The 19,695-nt window shown below is 38.2% G+C and overlaps 1 protein-coding gene across 1 annotated transcript in view; it reads left to right on the forward strand.

Annotated features, from left to right (window-relative positions):
* Nucleotides 1–15,896, forward strand: part of INSC (INSC spindle orientation adaptor protein) — a 105,506-nt gene extending 89,610 nt beyond the window's left edge. The window contains exons 9-12 of the mRNA XM_075501450.1: nucleotides 10,271–10,337; nucleotides 13,213–13,368; nucleotides 14,040–14,116; nucleotides 15,768–15,896. Coding sequence (XP_075357565.1) covers nucleotides 10,271–10,337; nucleotides 13,213–13,368; nucleotides 14,040–14,116; nucleotides 15,768–15,896 — 429 coding nt within the window. The remainder of the gene's footprint in view (nucleotides 1–10,270; nucleotides 10,338–13,212; nucleotides 13,369–14,039; nucleotides 14,117–15,767) is intronic.
* Nucleotides 15,897–19,695: the final 3,799 nt, after the last annotated feature.

Genomic DNA, 19,695 nt, shown 5'->3' on the forward strand with positions numbered 1-19,695 from the left:
TCATGAAGACTCTGGGATTCCCGACTCCATTTTGTTAAATTGCTGACCAAATTTTCCCTTATGTATGGGAGCCAGTATGGGCTAACAAGAACAGGGAGCTTGAAGTAGAGTTCAAGCGGTGCAGCTCATGTTAGGTGCCTGTCTTCCTTATATCTGACAAGAAGACAAGAAGACAAAATCATTGCTGACCAGGGGGAAGGCAGTTGAAAAGTCCTCGTTCATGCTTTTTAAAATTCTCTTCTTGGAGCAAAATAAGTATGAAAGGGGGAGCTCCCTCTCCTGGTTGGATCAACCCCTTCCACTGCTGAGCCATCAGCTGGTCTTTCCCAGAGAAATGCATGTGGTATACCCTGGGACCCAATCATCTATGACACGTTACACAAGCAGCCAGTGACAGGGTTAGGAGCAAAGCTTGGTGGTCTGCCTCTGTCAGGTCTGACTTCAGTAGACCTAAGCTTCCTGTCTAGTTCTTGAAAATTGTTTTCAAATCAGCTGCAAGTAACATTTAACAGTCTCAAATGGTTCAACTGCATGCTTACACATCCTTTCTGCAGTTCAACACACTTTTGTAGATTTACATACTGTGGGTAAAAATTCAACACAGGACAAAAGGACAACTAGGTCATAAAAGGGTATCTGCACAGTTTTCTTGCATAGGTCTTCGTTAATATCCAGCTCTGACGTTAGTATAATGATGACTAGATGAGTGGTTAGAATTGCCTTGCCTCTCAGTGTTCTGGCTGTGAACTGTGGTTGGTAAACTATACACTAAAATTGTGTGATTCTTTCCAGTATTGGCTAGCCCACACTGAGAAAACATGTTTTCAACTAATATAACTAGAAAGAGAGGTGATAAATTACATAATTAAGTTATTTTAAAAACCTTAAGAAATTAAACAAGAAACAAGACTGCCAGTAACAGATGCAAAAATGAAAATTAGGCTAAAAGCCACGTGACTGTATCTGAATTTAAACCATGCCATTATATCATTGATATCCTAATTAGTTTTCTGTGTAAGACTGTAATAGCTTCCCTGATGTCCTTTCTTTCTTTTTAACTGGTTATCTCTGTCTTTGCATATACATTTGAACAATATAAAAATATAAGTAACAGTATTGACTGGCATTATGTGATCAATGTTATGGATTGTTACATTTTGGGGGTCCAACACTGACTCTCTCTCTTCAACACTAATAATTTTGAGACAAAATGCCTGTTTAGTTACAATTCTGCCTTTCACATTTAGATTTGATGCAGGATAAGACAATGTGCTCCAACTTTCAAAGCAAGAGGTTCAGTTGGAAGAGTAAAATCTCAGCTCAGTTGAAGAACTCTGCTATTCTTTGCTAGCTTAGTGTAGTGAGGTTTTTATTCCTGGGATCAATTCCTAATATTGCTGCTGCTCTGATTTTGAAGAAGCAATTTAACTTCTCTGCATTTTTATTTAATCATCTGTAAAGTTGGACAGACATTGCACTTACCCAGTGTAAAGTCTCTCTAGAGGAAACATGCTATGTCAGCACAATTCATTGCAGTTTTTATTTTCTGCCCTTGCCTGTCAGGTTCACAGTACAATCAGGCTGGTGCTGGGCTGTTTACTGCAGAAACTATAAACAAGAGACTTTGCTGCAGGGTGTACCAATCATAAAGCTGTAAGTCAGAAATGGTTATGTATGCATTTTGCTGCGTTTGTCATCTTTTTGTCTTCAGTCCTTCAGGAAATGAGATAGCAGATTTCGAACAGCCTCTGAGTTTTGCCACTGATCTTTTTTTCCAAAACAGAATCACTGCCTAGGTGAAGGTTGTGATTTGAGTCTTGGTTCTGAGCAGGTGAGCTCATAAACAGTGTTTCTACAGATTACAGTTTCTTGTTTCTTTTTCCTCCTCAAGTAGAAAACTATTACCCTCTATGATAGGCACCACAAATTACTTCCTGACCACTCTGCTTGAGTTAGTGGCAGTTGAACTAGTTCTCTGCACTTTCTGCCTCCTCTAAAATGGGAGTAATTAAGTTTCCTCCCATATACTCAAACCCTGATTCCAATTAGACTAGGTAGACAAGCAAAGTTGTTTCCTACAACTGTGCATTGGCTTAGGCCAAATTGTGCTCTGCTCTAGGGAGACCAGATGTCTTATGTGTCTTCGGTTGATTGAGTCAGTTTCAAAATCTAAGAAGCTTTCTAATACCATGAAGGAAGTATGAGGGATGATTATTTTTTTCCCCCCAGATTTTCATCTGAAAGACAGAAAACTGTGGCCTCAGAAGTGAGGGAGGAGACACACTCTAGCTCCATCACTATTTTAGAGTCATATGACCTGGTTTATGGGACATGCCCATTCGCCATGTGACCCATGCAGGATGCATTTCCTATATGCTTCTTCAAAACAAAAAAAGTGAGAGTCTGGTTATTCTGCCTATTCCGTAGCTAGATTAGTCAGCAATATGAAGTAAAGTAAATAAAAGTGTAGTAAAGACATCTTTCATTCCAAAGGGTAAGATTGCTTTAGTTTTAGTCTCTATTGCTCTGCCACAGCATTCCAAGATTATAGTTCCCTGACACAGTCTCAGAGTAGACCTAGACTTTGCAGGCAGATCCCGTCTCTAACTGCTATTACTATTTTATGGGGATGTTTGCCTCTTCCAATAAGGTGACAGAAAGACCTATTCATCTACTTTTCTAGGTATATTTATTTCTCTGTTTTCAGGAAGAAAACTGAATTCCCAACCACAAAAATGGCTATCAGAAGCAATGGGAATTAAGTTTTCTATTTTAAGCAATATAATGTCCCAGAGAAAATTTCTAGAGATTTCTTAGCAAAGTTTTTTCTCCCAATAAATAGTAACCTGAAAGGTTTTTCTACCTAGACTTGATGTAATGTCTGTTCTTGACCCCTGCTGTATGTACTCTTTTGCTGTCTCCCTGTGGATTGATCTTGAATGATGAAGTTGAGATGTTTTTAATTTACATTCAGAAAAAAAGACTCCGTCTTGCTTCTGATTAGTTGTCAGAGGCCCCTTTGATGCCCCTTTGTTTCTGAAGATGGGTATCTGGAACTTTGCAGACACACTCTGATTTATCCTTATGTCATTTATTTGAACGAATTACAAAATACTCTTATAATATGTAGAAAAAATAATTTTACTTAGCGATGAATCAGCCTTAAAGGAGGAATTAACTAAGAGAATTAGCAATTCTATATTGATCTACTTTGCCACTCAATTAAATTACTTGCTAATTCTCATTTTGAGCTTGTGCCTTTCTATTTATGTTGGGACTGTCAATAAAAGCTTACTGAACAGTGTGCCTTTATTATCAATAAAGGTATATTAGCATCACATCTTCCACCTCTGTAGACAGCTCCCTTTGCTCCAAGTGAGGTAAGTGACCCTCAAATGTGGAAGATATTGCCCCTTTAACAGGCTAAACCATGTGCTTTCATCTTCCAAGTCCTATTGCACCTTCCTTCCTGAGTAGCTGGTTTCACAGTAACGAGAAATACTTTTACATCATCTTAAATGTCCTGTTAAGGGAAAGTTATCAAAGCAGCCTTCTGTTTCTTATGTGCTCTTTAGGCTTAAATCTCTTTGTTACCTAAAGCATTTGAGATTTACACTCTCAGTGTATGAATCTTAGTTTATAACAAAGCATTTTCAACTAGTTTTCACTTTTGCAACAAATGTTCAGTACCTTTGTGCACGGGTTAATGAGCATTAGTCACCATTAGTTATTAGTGTTATTATAGTGTTAGTGATCACATTTTTTTAGCAAGAGAATTTCCAAGATGACTGTTGTTCTTCAAGAAGTTTTGAACAAAACTATTTTAAAGGTTCTTAATTAACCATGGCTTCTCAAAGTTAAATCACTCTTGACAACTGAAATTCCTATGGTTCAGTGCAAAGCAGACTACAGAACTGAAAAGGAAGGTTCATCATTCATAAATTCAGTATGTATGAAAGGCTGGGTGAGTGGAAGGAAACTATGTGGAACTAAAACCACTTTTCAAATTATAAAAATAGATTTTGTTTACTAGAGTAACCATCAAGATCAACACTGCCAATTTTATAATAATGGATGATATTGTCACTACAGAGAGGTATCTCTGTTTACTATCTGTTTACTTATTTTGCCTATAGAAATAGAGATTTTTAGTTAGGCTTTAGATTAATTTCCAGGGCAACTGTGAGACTAGCAACATGATGCTGTACTGACATTTGAAAAGTATGAAATATCTCTATTATTTTTAAGTTTATTTATTAAATAGGGAATTTTTCCATGGACCTAAAGGGGAGCATCCTCCCCCCCAAATATCCCTGCATACTTAGTTCACCAACAAATCATTTAAAGGTGAACTTTCAAAGCTTCTTGATTTTGGGTATGGTTTTTAAGCTCTGAAAGTTAACTCCTTAGTCCCTTAGTCTTGTGAAAAATCTTACTAGTCCCAGTGGAACTACCTGCATGTTAATATTTTGATAAGTTCATGCCTCTTCAAAAGGTGCTAAAGCATGAGCTGGTCTGAGAATTCTCTTCCTGGCATTTTCTGTTTTACTGTGTCTCACTACTACGTGGTTTAGGTGCGTAGTGCATAGCACATATTAACAGGTAGGTGGTGAATGCAGGGATAAACCCCACAGGCCTGTTCCTCTGGTTGTTTTTAGTAGTGTAAATCATGTGACACTGACTTGAATAATTCAGCTTTCATCTGGTGGCAAACAAATATATTAGTTCATTACTTGTTGATCAAGTCTATTATTCTGTGTTGTTCATTACTACAGTGGTTTTAGGGCTGCCAGTTCCCACAGAGAAAGCTGCAGCCATCAGGTTTATAGGAGCCCTGCCACAGTGAAGCACCTGCCATTTTACATGGATCTGGATAACAGACACCAGAGTGTGGACTAGCCTGGGTTAGTCTATTGGGAGAGCTCTGCTGGAATACAGATATTGGAGATGCATGGATCAAGATCTAGCTCCAGAACACATCTGCCTAGCAGACATACAGGCGCTGAGGCAGGGAATTACGCTGGATGGGATCAGTTCTTGCAGCACCTGGTTTCTAAGGCAGTCCACTATAATCCTGCTTGGCAATAGAATGTGAGATCAGATATTTCATGAAAAAATCCCACATATGATGAAGCATCTTCTTTTTTTTCTCTGGAAAATTTCTGAAAGTCTTTGCTTAATAGCACATCTGCAGATCCCACATATCAAGATATCACTAGGGTACTGGAATTTGTGGGTGGCTTCAGCACAGACTTTCTGCATGGTATGATAGCACTGGCAGATGATCAGAGCTCATGTGTCCTGTCTTCAGGATATCTTCTTTTTTATATTTTCAGCTGACTACAAGTTCATTGCATGGCTTAGGAATCCAGAAAAATGGCAAGAATCATAAATTGGCTCAGGTGCCAGTCCTTTATAATCTTGGAGTGCAACCTTTTACAAGAAATGTTTTGAACAATTAATGAAATTGATACTAAATGTTGCAGTTGAACAGTAGAGATGCCATGTTAAATATTTTCAAGTCTTTCAATTCTTTCAAAATTATTTCAGTTCTGAAAGAGGTTTTGGTATCTATTTTTTCCAGTAATTTTCATCTATTTTCCTGGTGGAAATGAGGCTTAGGCAGTCACTTCTATATGTATGTATTTGTGTGCTCCATGTCTCACAATAACATCTGAACTGGTTTGCTGATTCAACAGGACTTCGCAGTTACTTTTCAGAGACTGCCTAGGGCTTTATGAAATTTGGAGCCAGATAATGGGAAAAGAGAGGCTAAGATAAAGACAGCAGCGTGAGCCTATCTACAGTGGGAGAGATGCCACTGGAAAACTTCTGTTTATGGTTCTTGATCAACTCTAAATCCAAACAAAATGAGACTTCATTAATACCAGTGCTCACAGAAATGTTGCTTTTCAAAGCAAATTGAGTCTACATTTAAGTTCGTGTTTTCATCTAGAGAGTTCATCTTTAGTATTAAACTTCCTTGAACTTTGGTCTGTATTACAGAGGAAATTTTTGTGTAAGCTGCATGTATACTGAATTTTAAAATAGGTAAGTATAGGAGAAATATAGCATTTAAAGTGAACTCTTTATTCAGGTTGCCTATTATGTGTTTACATTATGCTATTTCATAGAATCATAGAATCATAGAATCACAGAATGCTTTGGATTGGAAGGGACCTTTACAGGTCATCTAGTCCAACCCCCCTGCAAGAGCAGGGACATGTTTAACTAGAGCAGGTTGCTCAGAGCCCTGTCCACAGAATCACAGAATCACAGCATCGTATAGGTTGGAAAAGACCTTTAAGATCATCGAGTCCAACCGTAAACCTAACACTGCCAAGACCACCACTATACCATGTCCCTAAGCACCTCTTTTAAATACTTCCAAACGTCTTTTAAATACCTCCAGGGATGGCGACTCAACCACTTCCCTGGGCAGCCTGTTCCCATGCTCGACAACCCTTTTGGTGAAGTAAAATTTCCTAATATCCAGTCTAAACCTCCCCTGGCGCAACTTGAGGCCACTTCTTCTCGTCCTATCACTTGTTACCTGGGAGAAGAGACCGACCCCCACCTCTCTACAACCTCCTTTCAGGCAGTTGTAGAGAGTGATAAGGTCTCCCCTCAGCCTCCTTTTCTCCAGGCTAAACAACCCCAGTTCCCTCAGCCGCTCCTCATAAGACTTGTTCTCCAGACCCTTCACCAGCTTTGTTGCCCTTCTCTGGACACGCTCCAGCACCTCAATGTCTCTCTTGTAGTGAGGGACCCAAAACTGAACACAGTATTCGAGGTGTGGCCTGACCAGCCTGACCTTGAATGTTTCCAGGGATGGGGCCTTCACTACCTCTCTGGGCAACCTGTTCCAGTGCCTCACCACCCTCATTGTAAAAAATTTCTTTCTTAAATCCAGTCTAAATCTGCCCTCCCTTAGTTTAAAACCATTGCTCCTTGTCCTGTCACAACAGGCCTTGCTAAAAAGTCTGTCCCCGTCTTTCCTACAGGTCCCCTTTAAGTACTGGAAGGCTGCTGTAAGGTCTTCCCCCAGCCTTCTCTTCTCCAGGCTGAACAACCCCAACTCTCTCAGCCTGTCCTCCTAGGAGAGGTGCTCCAGCCCTCGGATCGTTTTTGTGGCGCTCCTCTGGACCCGCTCCACCAGGTCCATGTCCTTCTTGTGCTGAGGGCTCCAGAGCTGGAGGCAGCACTCCAGGTGGGGTCTCACCAGAGCCGGGTAGAGGGACAGAATCACCTCCCTCGACCTGCTGGCCATGCTTCTTTTGATGCAGCCCAGGATACAGTCGGCCTTCTGGGCTGCGAGTGCACATTGTTGGCTCATGTCCAGCTTTTCATCCATCAGTACCCCAAGTCCTTTTCCACAGGGCTGCTCTCAATCACATCATCCCCCAGCCTGTATTGAAACTGAGGATTGCCCCAACCCAGGTGTAGGACCCTGCACTTGGCCTTGTTGAACCTCATGAGGTTCACACAGGCCCACTTCTCCAGCTTGTCCAGGTCCCTCTAGATGACATCCTGTCCTTCTGGCGTGTCAGCTGCACCAGTCAGCTTGGTGTCATCTGCAGACTTGCTGAGGGTGCACTCGATCTCGCTGTCAATGTCATTGGTGAAAATATTGAACAGCACTAGTCCCAATATGGACCCCTAAGGGACACCACTTGTCACTGATCTCCATCTGGACATTGAGCTGTTGACCACTACCCTCTGGATGTGACCATCCAACCAACTCCTTATCCACTGAACAGTCCACCCATCAAATCTGTATCTCTCCAATTTAGAGAGAAGGATGTTGTGGGGGACTGTGTCAAATGCTTTACAGAAGTGCAGATAGATGACATCCATTGCTTTTCCCTTGTCCGCTGATGTGGTAACTCCCTCATAGAAAGCCACTAGGTTGGTCAGGCAGGACTTGCCCTTGGTAAAGCCATGTTGGCTGTCTCAAATCACCTCCCTGTCCTTCCTGTGCTTCAGCATAGCTTCGAGGAGGATCTGTTCCATGATCTTCCCAGGCACAGAGGTGAGGCTGACAGGTTGGTAGTTCCCAGGGTCATCCTTTCTACCCTTTTTAAAGATGGGCACAATGTTTCCCTTCTTCCAGTCACCAAGGACTTCATCTGACTGCCACGACTTTTCAAATATCATGGAGAGTGGCTTGGCAGCTACATGAGCCAATTCCCTCAGGACTCTGGGATGCATCTCATCAGGTCCCATAGACTTATATGTTCAGGTTCCTCAGGTGGTCACGAACTTGATCTTCCCTTACAGTGGGAGGAGCTTTACCCCCCTGGTCCCCAACATGTTGTCCATTGCCTCGGGAGGGGTGAGGAGAGCGGTTACATCTCATGTTACATTGTTTACAATGCAGGAAAACGTTACTTTTTTGGGGAAAGAAAAATCTATCCATCTGGAGTGAGCTAATCTATAGTTTAACTGCCTTTCAAGTCCTACTAAGATTTTAGAAGATAATATAGGTAGAACTTGATGGTTATCGATGATAAGGGTCTTTTATAAACCCCTCTGGAAAAGGTTACATATAAACCCATTAGGATAGTTCATAAATACATTGCAAAATATAGGGGGCCACATAATCAACGCAAAGGAAGTATAGCTGTAACATCAAATAATTTTTGGTGTCAAAAGATACACACAAAATATTTTTATGTATGAAAATACTTATTAGACAAAACAACTTGAAGCGGTGGAATAATTGGCACGTATTCAAATTGTGGTTAATTGAATTCTTCATCTGTGGCTTAGAGAGCCACATGGGGTACAGATTCTGCATAGAGGAAGCAATTTTCATTAACAGGATATAATTTAGAATGAGAAAACATATACACTCTGCCTGAAACACAGTTAATAATTAATATGGAATAAATACATAGACATATACTGAGTTACCATATTTCTACCTGTCACTCTTTAGAGTTTCAGCAACTCATTTGCATCCTAAGTAAGTATATTTATTCAGAGAGATGACACTGTAACACTACCTTCAAAAGTGGAAGACCTTTATGTCACAGCATCGAAAATGAGTCATCCTTGTTATTAAAATGGCAAAGTGAGATCAGAATGGTGATTTGATCTCATGCCTACTTACTTCTAAGAAGTTTGCTTGTTTGTGAACTGACACTGTACCATTAAAAAGCTGATAACCAGTTCTCAAATTGATCGTTATTTTTGAGGCTGATCAGTTTTTCTCAACTAGAACAGAGAAAATGAAAACCTCTTAAGAAAGAATATTATTTCTATTTTGTATTCTAATGATCTACATTTATTATTTGGTCTCACATATGCTGTTAATATTGAGATGTGTTTGCATGCAGGAAGCAAGTTATTTGAAGGATAAAGTAAAAAAGAATATCTTGCAGGATGTATGAGAGAAAGTATATGATATCAATGAAGGCAATGGGTGATTGAAAGCCAACAGCTCCAGGTGATCCAGTCTCTGTCAATGGCTTGCTGCATCACTTTAAGCAAGCTGAGTTACACCTGATCTTGGAAACAGTTAGTGCTATTTTGGATAAGAAATTCTGTAAATCAGGATCTGAAAATGTGCTTCTGTTGGTACAAAACCTAGTCTTGGCCATAGCTCAGGAAAGGTATAAATGGATTTTTAAATCCAGCTCATTTTGGGACAGTGCTTTGACATGAACACAACTTATGGCTTCAATAAAACTGAAAAGTATTCCTTGAATACTCCCTTGAATCAAGGCTCAAAACTCCAAATCTGTTGCGAGGATTTCAGCTGAACCCTGAAGCAGAAAGGCAGCAATACCTTAGTGCTACTGAACGTACGCTATGTGCTGGTTCTTAGCCTTCACTGTGAGCTCTGCCTGAGCTGGAATGTGACTACAGGATTGGTTTCTGAGGGCAGGCAGCTCCTGGCTGAATTCTTTGTAGGACTCCAGGGCTTTTTCAGTTGGTTGGTTTTTATAAATTTTTATCTTCCTCTTTCTCCCAATTTGACCACTGAACAAATCTGCTGCATAGATCTCTATATGACGGACTTTTATGCATTAGTATAGGAGTGTGAGAAAAAGAGGTTTTACTTTTCTTGTCTGGATTTCAGTTAGCAGCCATGTGTAAGATAAAGATCCCTGAGAAATCACAAAGGTGGGAATAGACAAGAATGCTTTTTAATTTTATTGGGTTTGTCATATTTCTGCCATACTAATTTTATAAACCACAGTGCTATTTAATATTACTGAATTGTAGGGCTATACTTCATATTTCCATCTCTTTTTAATAACAGGTGGTAACAATATTGGCAAACATGTCTGTCTTGGACCAGTGTGCTTCTGAAATCATGCAAGGAAATGGTATGTATTTTAGCTGAATTATATTCTGTATTTGTTTGTGGAGAATGTGGGTAGAAGGGAAAGGAGTGGTTACAAGGTAAAGGAGAAAGGCTTCACTAATAAGAGTTCATTTTGCATCCTGTCTCTGCTGGATATTGCACATTGCTGCAGGGTGCAAAATGAGTCCTCGGGATGGTTCTGTGTAAGTGAAATAAATTACCACTGCTTTAGAAAACTTTGCATGCATGACCATATTGCTGATGTTCTCTGTGTGTGTGACTTATTCATAGATACAAAGCAAGGTAGTACAAAGTGTTTCAACAACCTTTAATCTGGTAATTACATTGTATAAGGTGGCAATTCTTACACATTGAAAGACATAATCTGACACTGAGCCATGCATACCTGCATTTTGTGTCACTTTTTTCACAGGTATTCAGAAGTATTATACATTTTGAAGCATTACATTTTTATTATTAACAGCAGTTGCCATTTTTTTTCCACATTTCTTTAAATATCATATTATGAGAGATTCATTATGTTGAAAAACCCCTAGGTATTATAGGCCCACCAGAAGTCTGAGAAGTCAGGGTAATAATTTTGTGGATAAGGATACAGGAAAATGTAACTGCCTTATTAATACAGCTACCAGCAAATTCATGGCCAAGCAATTGTAAGCTTTTTTTTTTTTTGGCGGGGAGGGAGATATAAAATTACAGTGAAGCTTCACATATATTGCTTTTTCTGTCCTAGGAATATCCCTTCCACACTTTTTAAATTAAGGTTTGGATAGGAATGGTTCGAGTTTGGATCTATTTGAATCTCAGACATGGCTGATTGTAGGTGGGAGAAGGGGTTTCAGAAAGCATCTACACAGAAGCGGGTCTTGAAATAGAATTGGCCAATTCCTGTGTAATATTGAATTTAGATGTTTCTTGCATTTCAGTGGAAAATTTGAGCTCTGTGCACACAAATATGACTGGCAAGGATCAGGCACAACTAATTTGCTTGATGTGATCCATGTGTGCACAGAGGTAGCGTGCATTTGATGCCCTTGCTAAGGTGGATAGGTGTTGCAGTTTGAGACGAAATGGCAATGTGGACGTTGAATGGATCTGGATACCGAAGCAATTTAATCACAGATATATGCAATTTTACAAATTACCTGACTTCCCTGTCCCATGTAGACGACAATGCAGTGAGGGGGAGGAGCAAGGCAGGTTAGCATGGTGGTTTCTTATATGACCTTCTTGTTGCATGGGAGGGATGGGGCAGTGCCAGAGAAAGGTTGGTTAGGTCCACCTGGTGGTTCCTGCCATGCTCCTGGTCCAAGCTCCCTGTGTTCCTGGAGGTTGGAGAGTTGGTCCTGGACCTCTTGGTGCAGGCATATGGGGCTTCCCTACCCAGAGTCTTTTCTAGAAACTCTTGGTAAGACCCTGACAATTCCCAGGACCCTAGGTGTCTGTAATTATAGGATTGGGTAGAGAACACCCTGCTGATGATTTGTCTGTTTGACTTGTGCTGTTTGCTGATTTGCTGTTGTTAGCACTCACAATCCACATATGCCCTGAAAGGTTTTGCACTCCTTTATGATCAACAGATCGGTTATGTAGTTTGGCTATCTATTTCCTTGAGAACACCAAAACCTGTTTTGTTGTTTGGGACAGGTGTTTGATCATATTTCATCTACTTTTACTACAGCAGAAACTTGATTGAAGTTCATGAAATTATACTAACAGCTATGCCAACTAGGCCTAACTCATGCTAGATAGTACAGTAGGTGGAGATGTACATGTGGATTGTCAAGTGCAATGTGATGAAGTAAAGTTTGTGTATACACTCAGTTCACACAGAAGCATTTGCCCCCAGGCTTTTGAGAAGGGTCGACACTCATCTTGTGTATAAAGGCTTTTTGTGTCTGCCTAATGTAATAATCAGATGCTGGTCAGAAGCCAGATTCACAAATTGAGAATGGTCTTTGAATCCTGGAGAGTTTAGATACGTTTTCTTCTCAACTTTGACTTTTTTGTATGTTGATTGATTATTATCTAGCTGCATGATTCTGATGCTAATTCTCTTAATTATTTATGCAAATGTTCTAACAGTTAAAATCCTCTAATGCTACCTGAAGTAATCTGAATGCCTAATAGCATATGGAGTCTAATAGCACATAATTGTCCTTACATTTAAAATAATCTAGAAAATAGAAATCAGTACAGTTTTATTTGGTTTTGTGCTGCTACAATAAGAATATCAGCTCCTACAGGCAAGAATAAGTTAATGAAACCATTTTGACATGGATGACACTGTCTCTTCTGAAGTGAAGAGTTAGTCACACAGTAAACTTCAAGAGGCAGAATTTCATCATTTCCCTTGTTAAAGGATTCCCCATTCTAAAATACCCTTAAACAATTTGAGATGGGAACTTTTAAAGGCTTGCTTAAAAATACATAAACTGAAAAAAAAGTTTTACTTTCCTTTAATTCAACGCAAAACTTCATGTAGAGACCTGAAATATGTCACTACAGGTTTTTAGGTTAGTGATTACCTTCAGGTTAGCTTAGAAGCAAATAAAGAATTGCATTTAGTTTGACTGAAATAAATTTGTGAAATCTAAAATACCAACTTGTAGAGGTGTTGAGAAGTTGGAGGAGGGGAAGAGTTAGTGCACTTTCTAGGTCCAGAAGTTCTGTAGCTTCCTAGTGAAGATGAACTTATGCACAGATCAGAGGTGCCTGAATGCTGATGGCCAAATTGCAGTCCACATTTATGCATTCTTCATGCCCTATTTAGGCAGTGATTGGTCTGTATTTACCGAGCTTGCTTTTTCCCTTTACTTTTTTGGACCGAGTTTTTTGTTGGAGAGAGGATAACAATGGCTCTTACATCCTTCTAGGTGTTCAACTTTTAATGGAAATGCTCTTTGAGAGATCATCTTCAGGAAATTCAGCAGAAGTTGCTGCTTGTGAGCGAGTCCAACAGAAATCTGCAGTTACGCTGGCACGACTCAGCCGAGATCCTAAAGTGGCAGATGCGGCCATAAAACTCAGCTGTAAGGATGTATCACTAGCTTAATGGCAGACTGAAAAAGAGGGATGAACTACCAGTCATGGAGAAGTTCTTTTTAATTTTTAGCCTCACTTGGTATACTTTATGGAATAGGTTCCCTATACAGTCTGTCCAGAGAGTGACTGAGGAGGTTGTGCTAAATGAACCTCTGGCTCATTTCCCAGAGGAACCTGAGGTGCAGCATCCACTCAACACATAGCTGTGGCAGACTGTGCCAACTGACAGTGCTGTCTCCTCCATTCCTTTATTTAAACCCTTGTGCAGGATCTGTCAGTGGACAGAAAACTTGGAGCCCTGCAGATTCAGATGTGATGAATCTAATGGGAAGCAACATGTTCTTTTGACTGGAGTTTTTTAAGGGCATGTGGGAGGATTGATAGGGAGGTCACAACGGAGGTCACAATTTCCACCCTGAAACAGCAGTAGTGGGTAAAAACAATGCGTTTGTTTGTTTATGCTTTACAACTATTAATTATGACTGCTCTGAACTGCATAGCTCCATGGACAGTCCCTTAAGTATTTGCATATCATCTTTGCATTAGAGATCATATACTAAGGAAGATAAATATGAACCATGAAAAAAAAAGATGCCATCTCAAAATAAGGAGTTTGTTTTTCTAAATTATTTCTCCTGATACTCTTTTGTGCACTCAGGTATTCCTCGCCTAATTAAACTTTGCAGATCACCAACTGAAAGAAATAACAGTGATTCTGTTTTAGTGGCATGTCTGGTAGGTACATTTTAATCTTTCTTTCATGCTTATCCTGAAAAATGCAGAAAAAACAGCCCTTTGGATTTCAAAATGCATAAGTATTGCAGGAATGTTTTAATTCATGCCAGGGTCTCCTGCTTTTCCCCTTAAGCATAATCCTGTACAGTGTCAATTATTTATCCTCTGATTGAAGATTTAAGCACATAAGGAAAAATGGCTTCATCTTCACATTATTGAGCACTAAAAAATTTCACTGGAACACTTCAGAATTTAAGGTTTCAGTAATTCTTAAATTTCATTCTCTGATGATGCTATGTTTGCTGAAATAAGCCTTGTATCACAGAGGTAGCAGCCCTTTACCTGCACACACACATATGTATGGAAATATTTATGTAAAGTGGCCAAAGAAAGGAAAGGAGATTTCTTGTTTTCACTACAATCCATTTTTTTCTATTTGAGTCTCTAAGACAATATAGTGTCCAGCTAAGGAGTGGCCAACAGAAGGTTAACACTTTCTCTGCCTAGGAGAAAGATCCCAGCTCCTGGCCGGGCTCTCCATGGACTGTGATCCCCAGCCAACTCTCGGACTTGAGTAATTTCACCTAGCATTCTGTGAGAGGAAAGTGCCCTGGGGACATGGGTGATCTACAGTTAGAAGATAGGTTTCAATGAATGAAGACTGAAGAATATTGTATGACAGTGCTTTTTAGTATTAATGTTATTTTAAATATAAAAGTAAAACTTGGTTATTGCAGCTTTGCTTAACAGCTAGCTTTGCACCAGCACAGAAGAAGTTTTGTTCATTTAAGCAGGACTCATTCACGATGAAGAGTATGAACGTGAGCATAAGAAATGCTATGATTATTCTTCATACATGCCGAGAAGCCTTGTTAATCTTCTATGGCTAGACCAGAGGCCACAGAGTGACGGCAGCAAACTGACTGTGATTTTTCTGTCTCATTGAAGTTGTTGCTGCACATTCCTTGAATTCATGCCTATTGCTTGAGATGCTACCTGCCTGTCTGTCTCAGCAATTCTGCTTCTCCTGATATTTTAGTAACTGCCTGATGACACTTTCTGATAAACATTTGGCAAAAGTATTGTCCTTGAGACATAAGCTGCTTCAGGCTCTGATAGATATTGTCACTAAAGTCTGAGGGCTTGTACTGTTTGGTATTTTTAGCTTGGTTGTTTACTTTTTGTATATTTTGAACCAGGCGATTAACTCTTGTGTTAGTGCTGCATTGACAAACAGCACAGAGATAAGCTGATCACAACTATCAGACCTTACTAATAGAAGACAATTTTTGTTCTTGAGGAAAGCCAGCCTGCTTTCCAGTTGCATGTGTCGTGTCAGGTTGCTAGAAGGTATGTAATTGTGTATTTTTCTCCAGTGAGAAAAACAAGTGACTTCTTAGAAGGGAAGAGTTTATGAAGATAATAGTAACATTAATGCGATTTTTATTGTGCAGCCTCATAATAGGAACAACTGGCAGTTTTATGTGTTCCCAAATGGTTTGAAATGTACGGCTTCTTTCTACTATACTAGTATCTAAAAGATTTCTGTTATGGGCATTGCATAAAACTAGAGATAGCTATAATGGATTCCTGCAATGAAGACTTTGTCAAACCTTAACAGTATTACAATTGTGTTGTTTTGTTTTTCTAGGCAGCCTTACGGAGACTAGCAATTATGAGTCCTGATGGACTTGAAGATTCAGATTTTCAGCAGCTAGTAAAGCCCAGACTTGTGGATTCCTTTCTGCTATGCACAAATATGGAAGAGAGCTTTGTATAAATGTGAGCCAAACACCTTTGAAAAATAATCAAGATGATAGGTATACAATAAGATAATACATATACAATTTTATTTAGTTTTAGTCCTATTGTTATTTATGACTTATTTATTTTAAAACCATGAACATGTTTGTAGGAGCAAAGAAACAGAATGACCAAACTTGTTTCAGTGGTTTGCAAACGTAATTTTTTATTTTATTTTCCTGCCAAGACACGTCAACAGACCTTATCACTGCGATCTAACAAAATGTTGTTGTCTTGTTTAATATAGTTGAATCAAGGTAACGAAGCCAAGAATTTGGTGCTCTGATGTTAAATGCTTCTAATAATGTTTTATTGCTGTTATTTTTCTACAGTTAGAACATTTTGCAGTTTTTTTAAGAAATGTATTAGTCTCATGCATTTGCTGCATTAGAAGAAAAATAATCCTTAAAGCTGCAAGTATATACTTTGAAATGAAAGGGTTGTTACAGTCTGAGTCCAGTTCTTAACTGTTGTTATTTTTTAATAGAATTATAAAAATATGTAACTGTGATTAGCTGAGAAAATTTTTTGGAAAATTTTCAAATATTGGCTTGGAATGATGTTAGAGGACATTCTTATGCTGTATAAAGTTGTGCTCCATTAGAGGATACGCACTTGCAGAGAACTCTTTTACTTACATTTACTGAAATTTCCTAAAGAAATTGAGAGAATTCTAGAAAAATCTTTATGAAATCAAACACACATCATCAAAGTGAAAGCATCCACATAAGATTTAAAATCATTACACACTGATAGTTTTCCCTCCTTTCCAAGCCTTACAAGAACAGGAAGTGAGCATGTCCAGGCATGTTTTTAATATTCAAGCTACTACTTTTGTGAAAAGTTGTGCATGCATACACTAAATAATCAGAACAGATAAATTAAGTGTAACTTGAATTTACACTTTTCTGTTTTTCTAACTAGTCCTATATTTCTGAAACTGTGAAACGGGACTTTCAGGAGCTCTTGGAGTTGACAAAAGGAGATTTTACCAATAGATAGCAACATAGAGATGATTTAAAATAGATTTATTTTTTTCATGACCATTCCTCTTAAAATTTGCCTTTTTCTTTTCATCAATAAAACATATAAATTTAAAATTACTCAACCAGCAATATCCTAAGAGTGTTTTTCCCCCAACTTCTCACAAAGCACTCTGTAGATTATGAAATTCTTGATGGCTTGCAACTATTGCTCTGGATCATTTTATGATTGGCAACTTTAGGGTACTAGGACATCTGCCAAAAAAGTAAGTACATTTCTTCTTTACTGTACTTACTTTGTAGATATGTTAAGCAGCTTAAGTCATTAATGTTTATTTAGTATTATGTGGTGTTTAGATGAAAGGCACCAGGAAATTGCTAAGCTGTGATTGCCTTCCACATTTTCTGTGTCTGAGAAATCTGTCCTGCTTCAAGCAGTCATAAATGGTGGCTACTTTTTTCTCCCCTTGGGTTAAGAAGTCCCTGCCTTAACATTTCTTCCTTGTGATCTCTTCATTTAACTATGAGCTCTATCTTGACTGAAGTTTTAAAACATTAGAAAACATACAATGACCTCTGTCATAAGCAACTACTCAAAGATAAGAATTGAATCAGATGTTTCACAGAATGTAATTTTCTAGTAAGAGCAGAGATGAATTCTGCTTTGTTTGCTTACTTTGAGACAGCTCCTTAAAATTCTGAGATTGTTAAGATGTATGGTACTGTACAGCTTTAAAAATATTATACAAGTGATGGACTTTAACACTTTCCTCACTAAGCAGAAATACATATATGAACCACAGATGTTTTAAATGGTAAAATCAACATTCTTGGTATAAACAATGAACTTGTAAAAAATGAACTCAATAAGGTCCCGTTGCTATCATGCTGATAGCATGATAATCCCTAATAGAATACAGCACATCAAATTCTGTTGTGAATGTGCTGTACCGAACCTCATTCTGTCAGCTGCAACTAACACCAGAGATCCTAGTTTGTAGATGGGGTAGGGTTTATCCCATAATAAAGTTAAAATCTCATTTAAAAAAAATTCCACACATGTAAAGTGAACTGAAGTACCTATTAAGAAAATGCCATTATGACCCATAATGTTTTAAAGTAATTTCTAACAGGTCAATCAAATATTCAGTGAGCAGGCCAGTAGCAATGAATACGTCTAATTTGCTCTCAGATACAATAATGTGAATCTACATCAATTGATTTTGCTACAGATATTCTCAATCTGTAAATATGAAGCCATAATTCTAGGCCCATATTGTCCATTTACATGTGTTCATATTATGAATGTGGCTGTTTACATTACAGAAACAAAATACATTTAGGTGGATGTAATATTTGTAGTAGAAAAATGTATCTTGAAAGAGCCACTTCAGACCTGTTATCACCTAAGTGTCATCGAAACTATTTTTGCTAGGTCTGAATTTTTCACCTAAAGTTAGTTGTGCACTTTATTTTTGTATATGCTATAATTTATGAGAAAATAAACATACCTCTTCCTTTCCTCTTAATTAACTTGGAAATAAAAAGTCATTAAAAATACTGAAATATTATTTTCTCTTTACTTCTGAATGAATTCTGGATTAAAAATGTTTGCTTTGAAAGTGCCTTTTCAGTTTTTAAACCAAAAAAAAAAAAAAGGAACAGTTTAAGCCAGAATAAACATGTTTAATTTCAATGTGGTATGAAACAAAATATTTAATAACAAAAGATTTTCACTAAAACATGTATTTTGGTAGATCAATCTTTGGACTCGCTGTGTATATACATATACAGTTACTAGAGTGAGGTAGAGAGTATGTGTAATACATTTACATATCAATTCATGTATGTGGACTCATTGACCTATAGTGACTGCATGCAGGTTAGATATTATCTTAATCATTCTGGAAACTGAATGTTATGCTTGTCAGAAATGTTGTAGTTTCATTTAAATTTTGCTGAACATTTTAGATTTTGTATGAGATTAGAAATGTTAGACAAACATGCAGTGAACTGCAGGATTCTTTGTAACTTTGATTTACATTCCAGTGACTTTGGACAATGTGTTCAAATTTCAGCTTTAGTTTGAACTGTTTACAGATATTCAGGGCCCAGATGTTTCATTCATGGAATAAATTTTTTTCTCAGTTTATTGTGTGTTTGGCACATGAATCATTTATGTGGAATGTTACTTGTCTGACCTGTTCTGTTTAAAGTAATATTTGTCTCTACAAGCGATAAGATAACTTCTTGGTAAATTGGATGTCTTACCTATTTTTTAGGGTTGCCTGTTAGTATCCAAAAGACAGGACTTGGTCTGTAGGGTGTCATGTTGCCTTAGTACAATACTGATTCTGGTATCTCATATGGCTTGTTCCAAATATGTATGTTGACCATCTCCTTTTAAATAACAGCAATGAACAGTCAAAATAACATTGGTTTTTGTATTTTGAGAAATCTGCTTTGATTTTAAGTTTAAATTTATATTAAATATAATTTATTTAAAGTAACACTCTAGACACTGTAAATTATTCACTAGTGTTCCATTTTTAAGGGGAGGATTGAGCATTGAGCATTGAAAGATAGGTCTAGAGTGAATTTGTTCCTTTGCGTTGGAAGTGCTTAGCTGGTGGGGAGGTGGGTGAATAGTTTCAGGCCTTGACAAGCTAAAGAACCAGGAACAAGGAAAACACAGGGTCATCTATTTTAGATACTTATATGCTTTGCAGAAATCCTTATCTCTACTTTCTAGTTTGCTCTTGGGTCCGAGTTTCTCTTTCTCTAGCTGTCACA

This window comes from Mycteria americana, chromosome 5 (assembly GCF_035582795.1).
Source record: "Mycteria americana isolate JAX WOST 10 ecotype Jacksonville Zoo and Gardens chromosome 5, USCA_MyAme_1.0, whole genome shotgun sequence".
Classification (NCBI taxonomy): Eukaryota; Metazoa; Chordata; class Aves; order Ciconiiformes; family Ciconiidae; genus Mycteria; species Mycteria americana.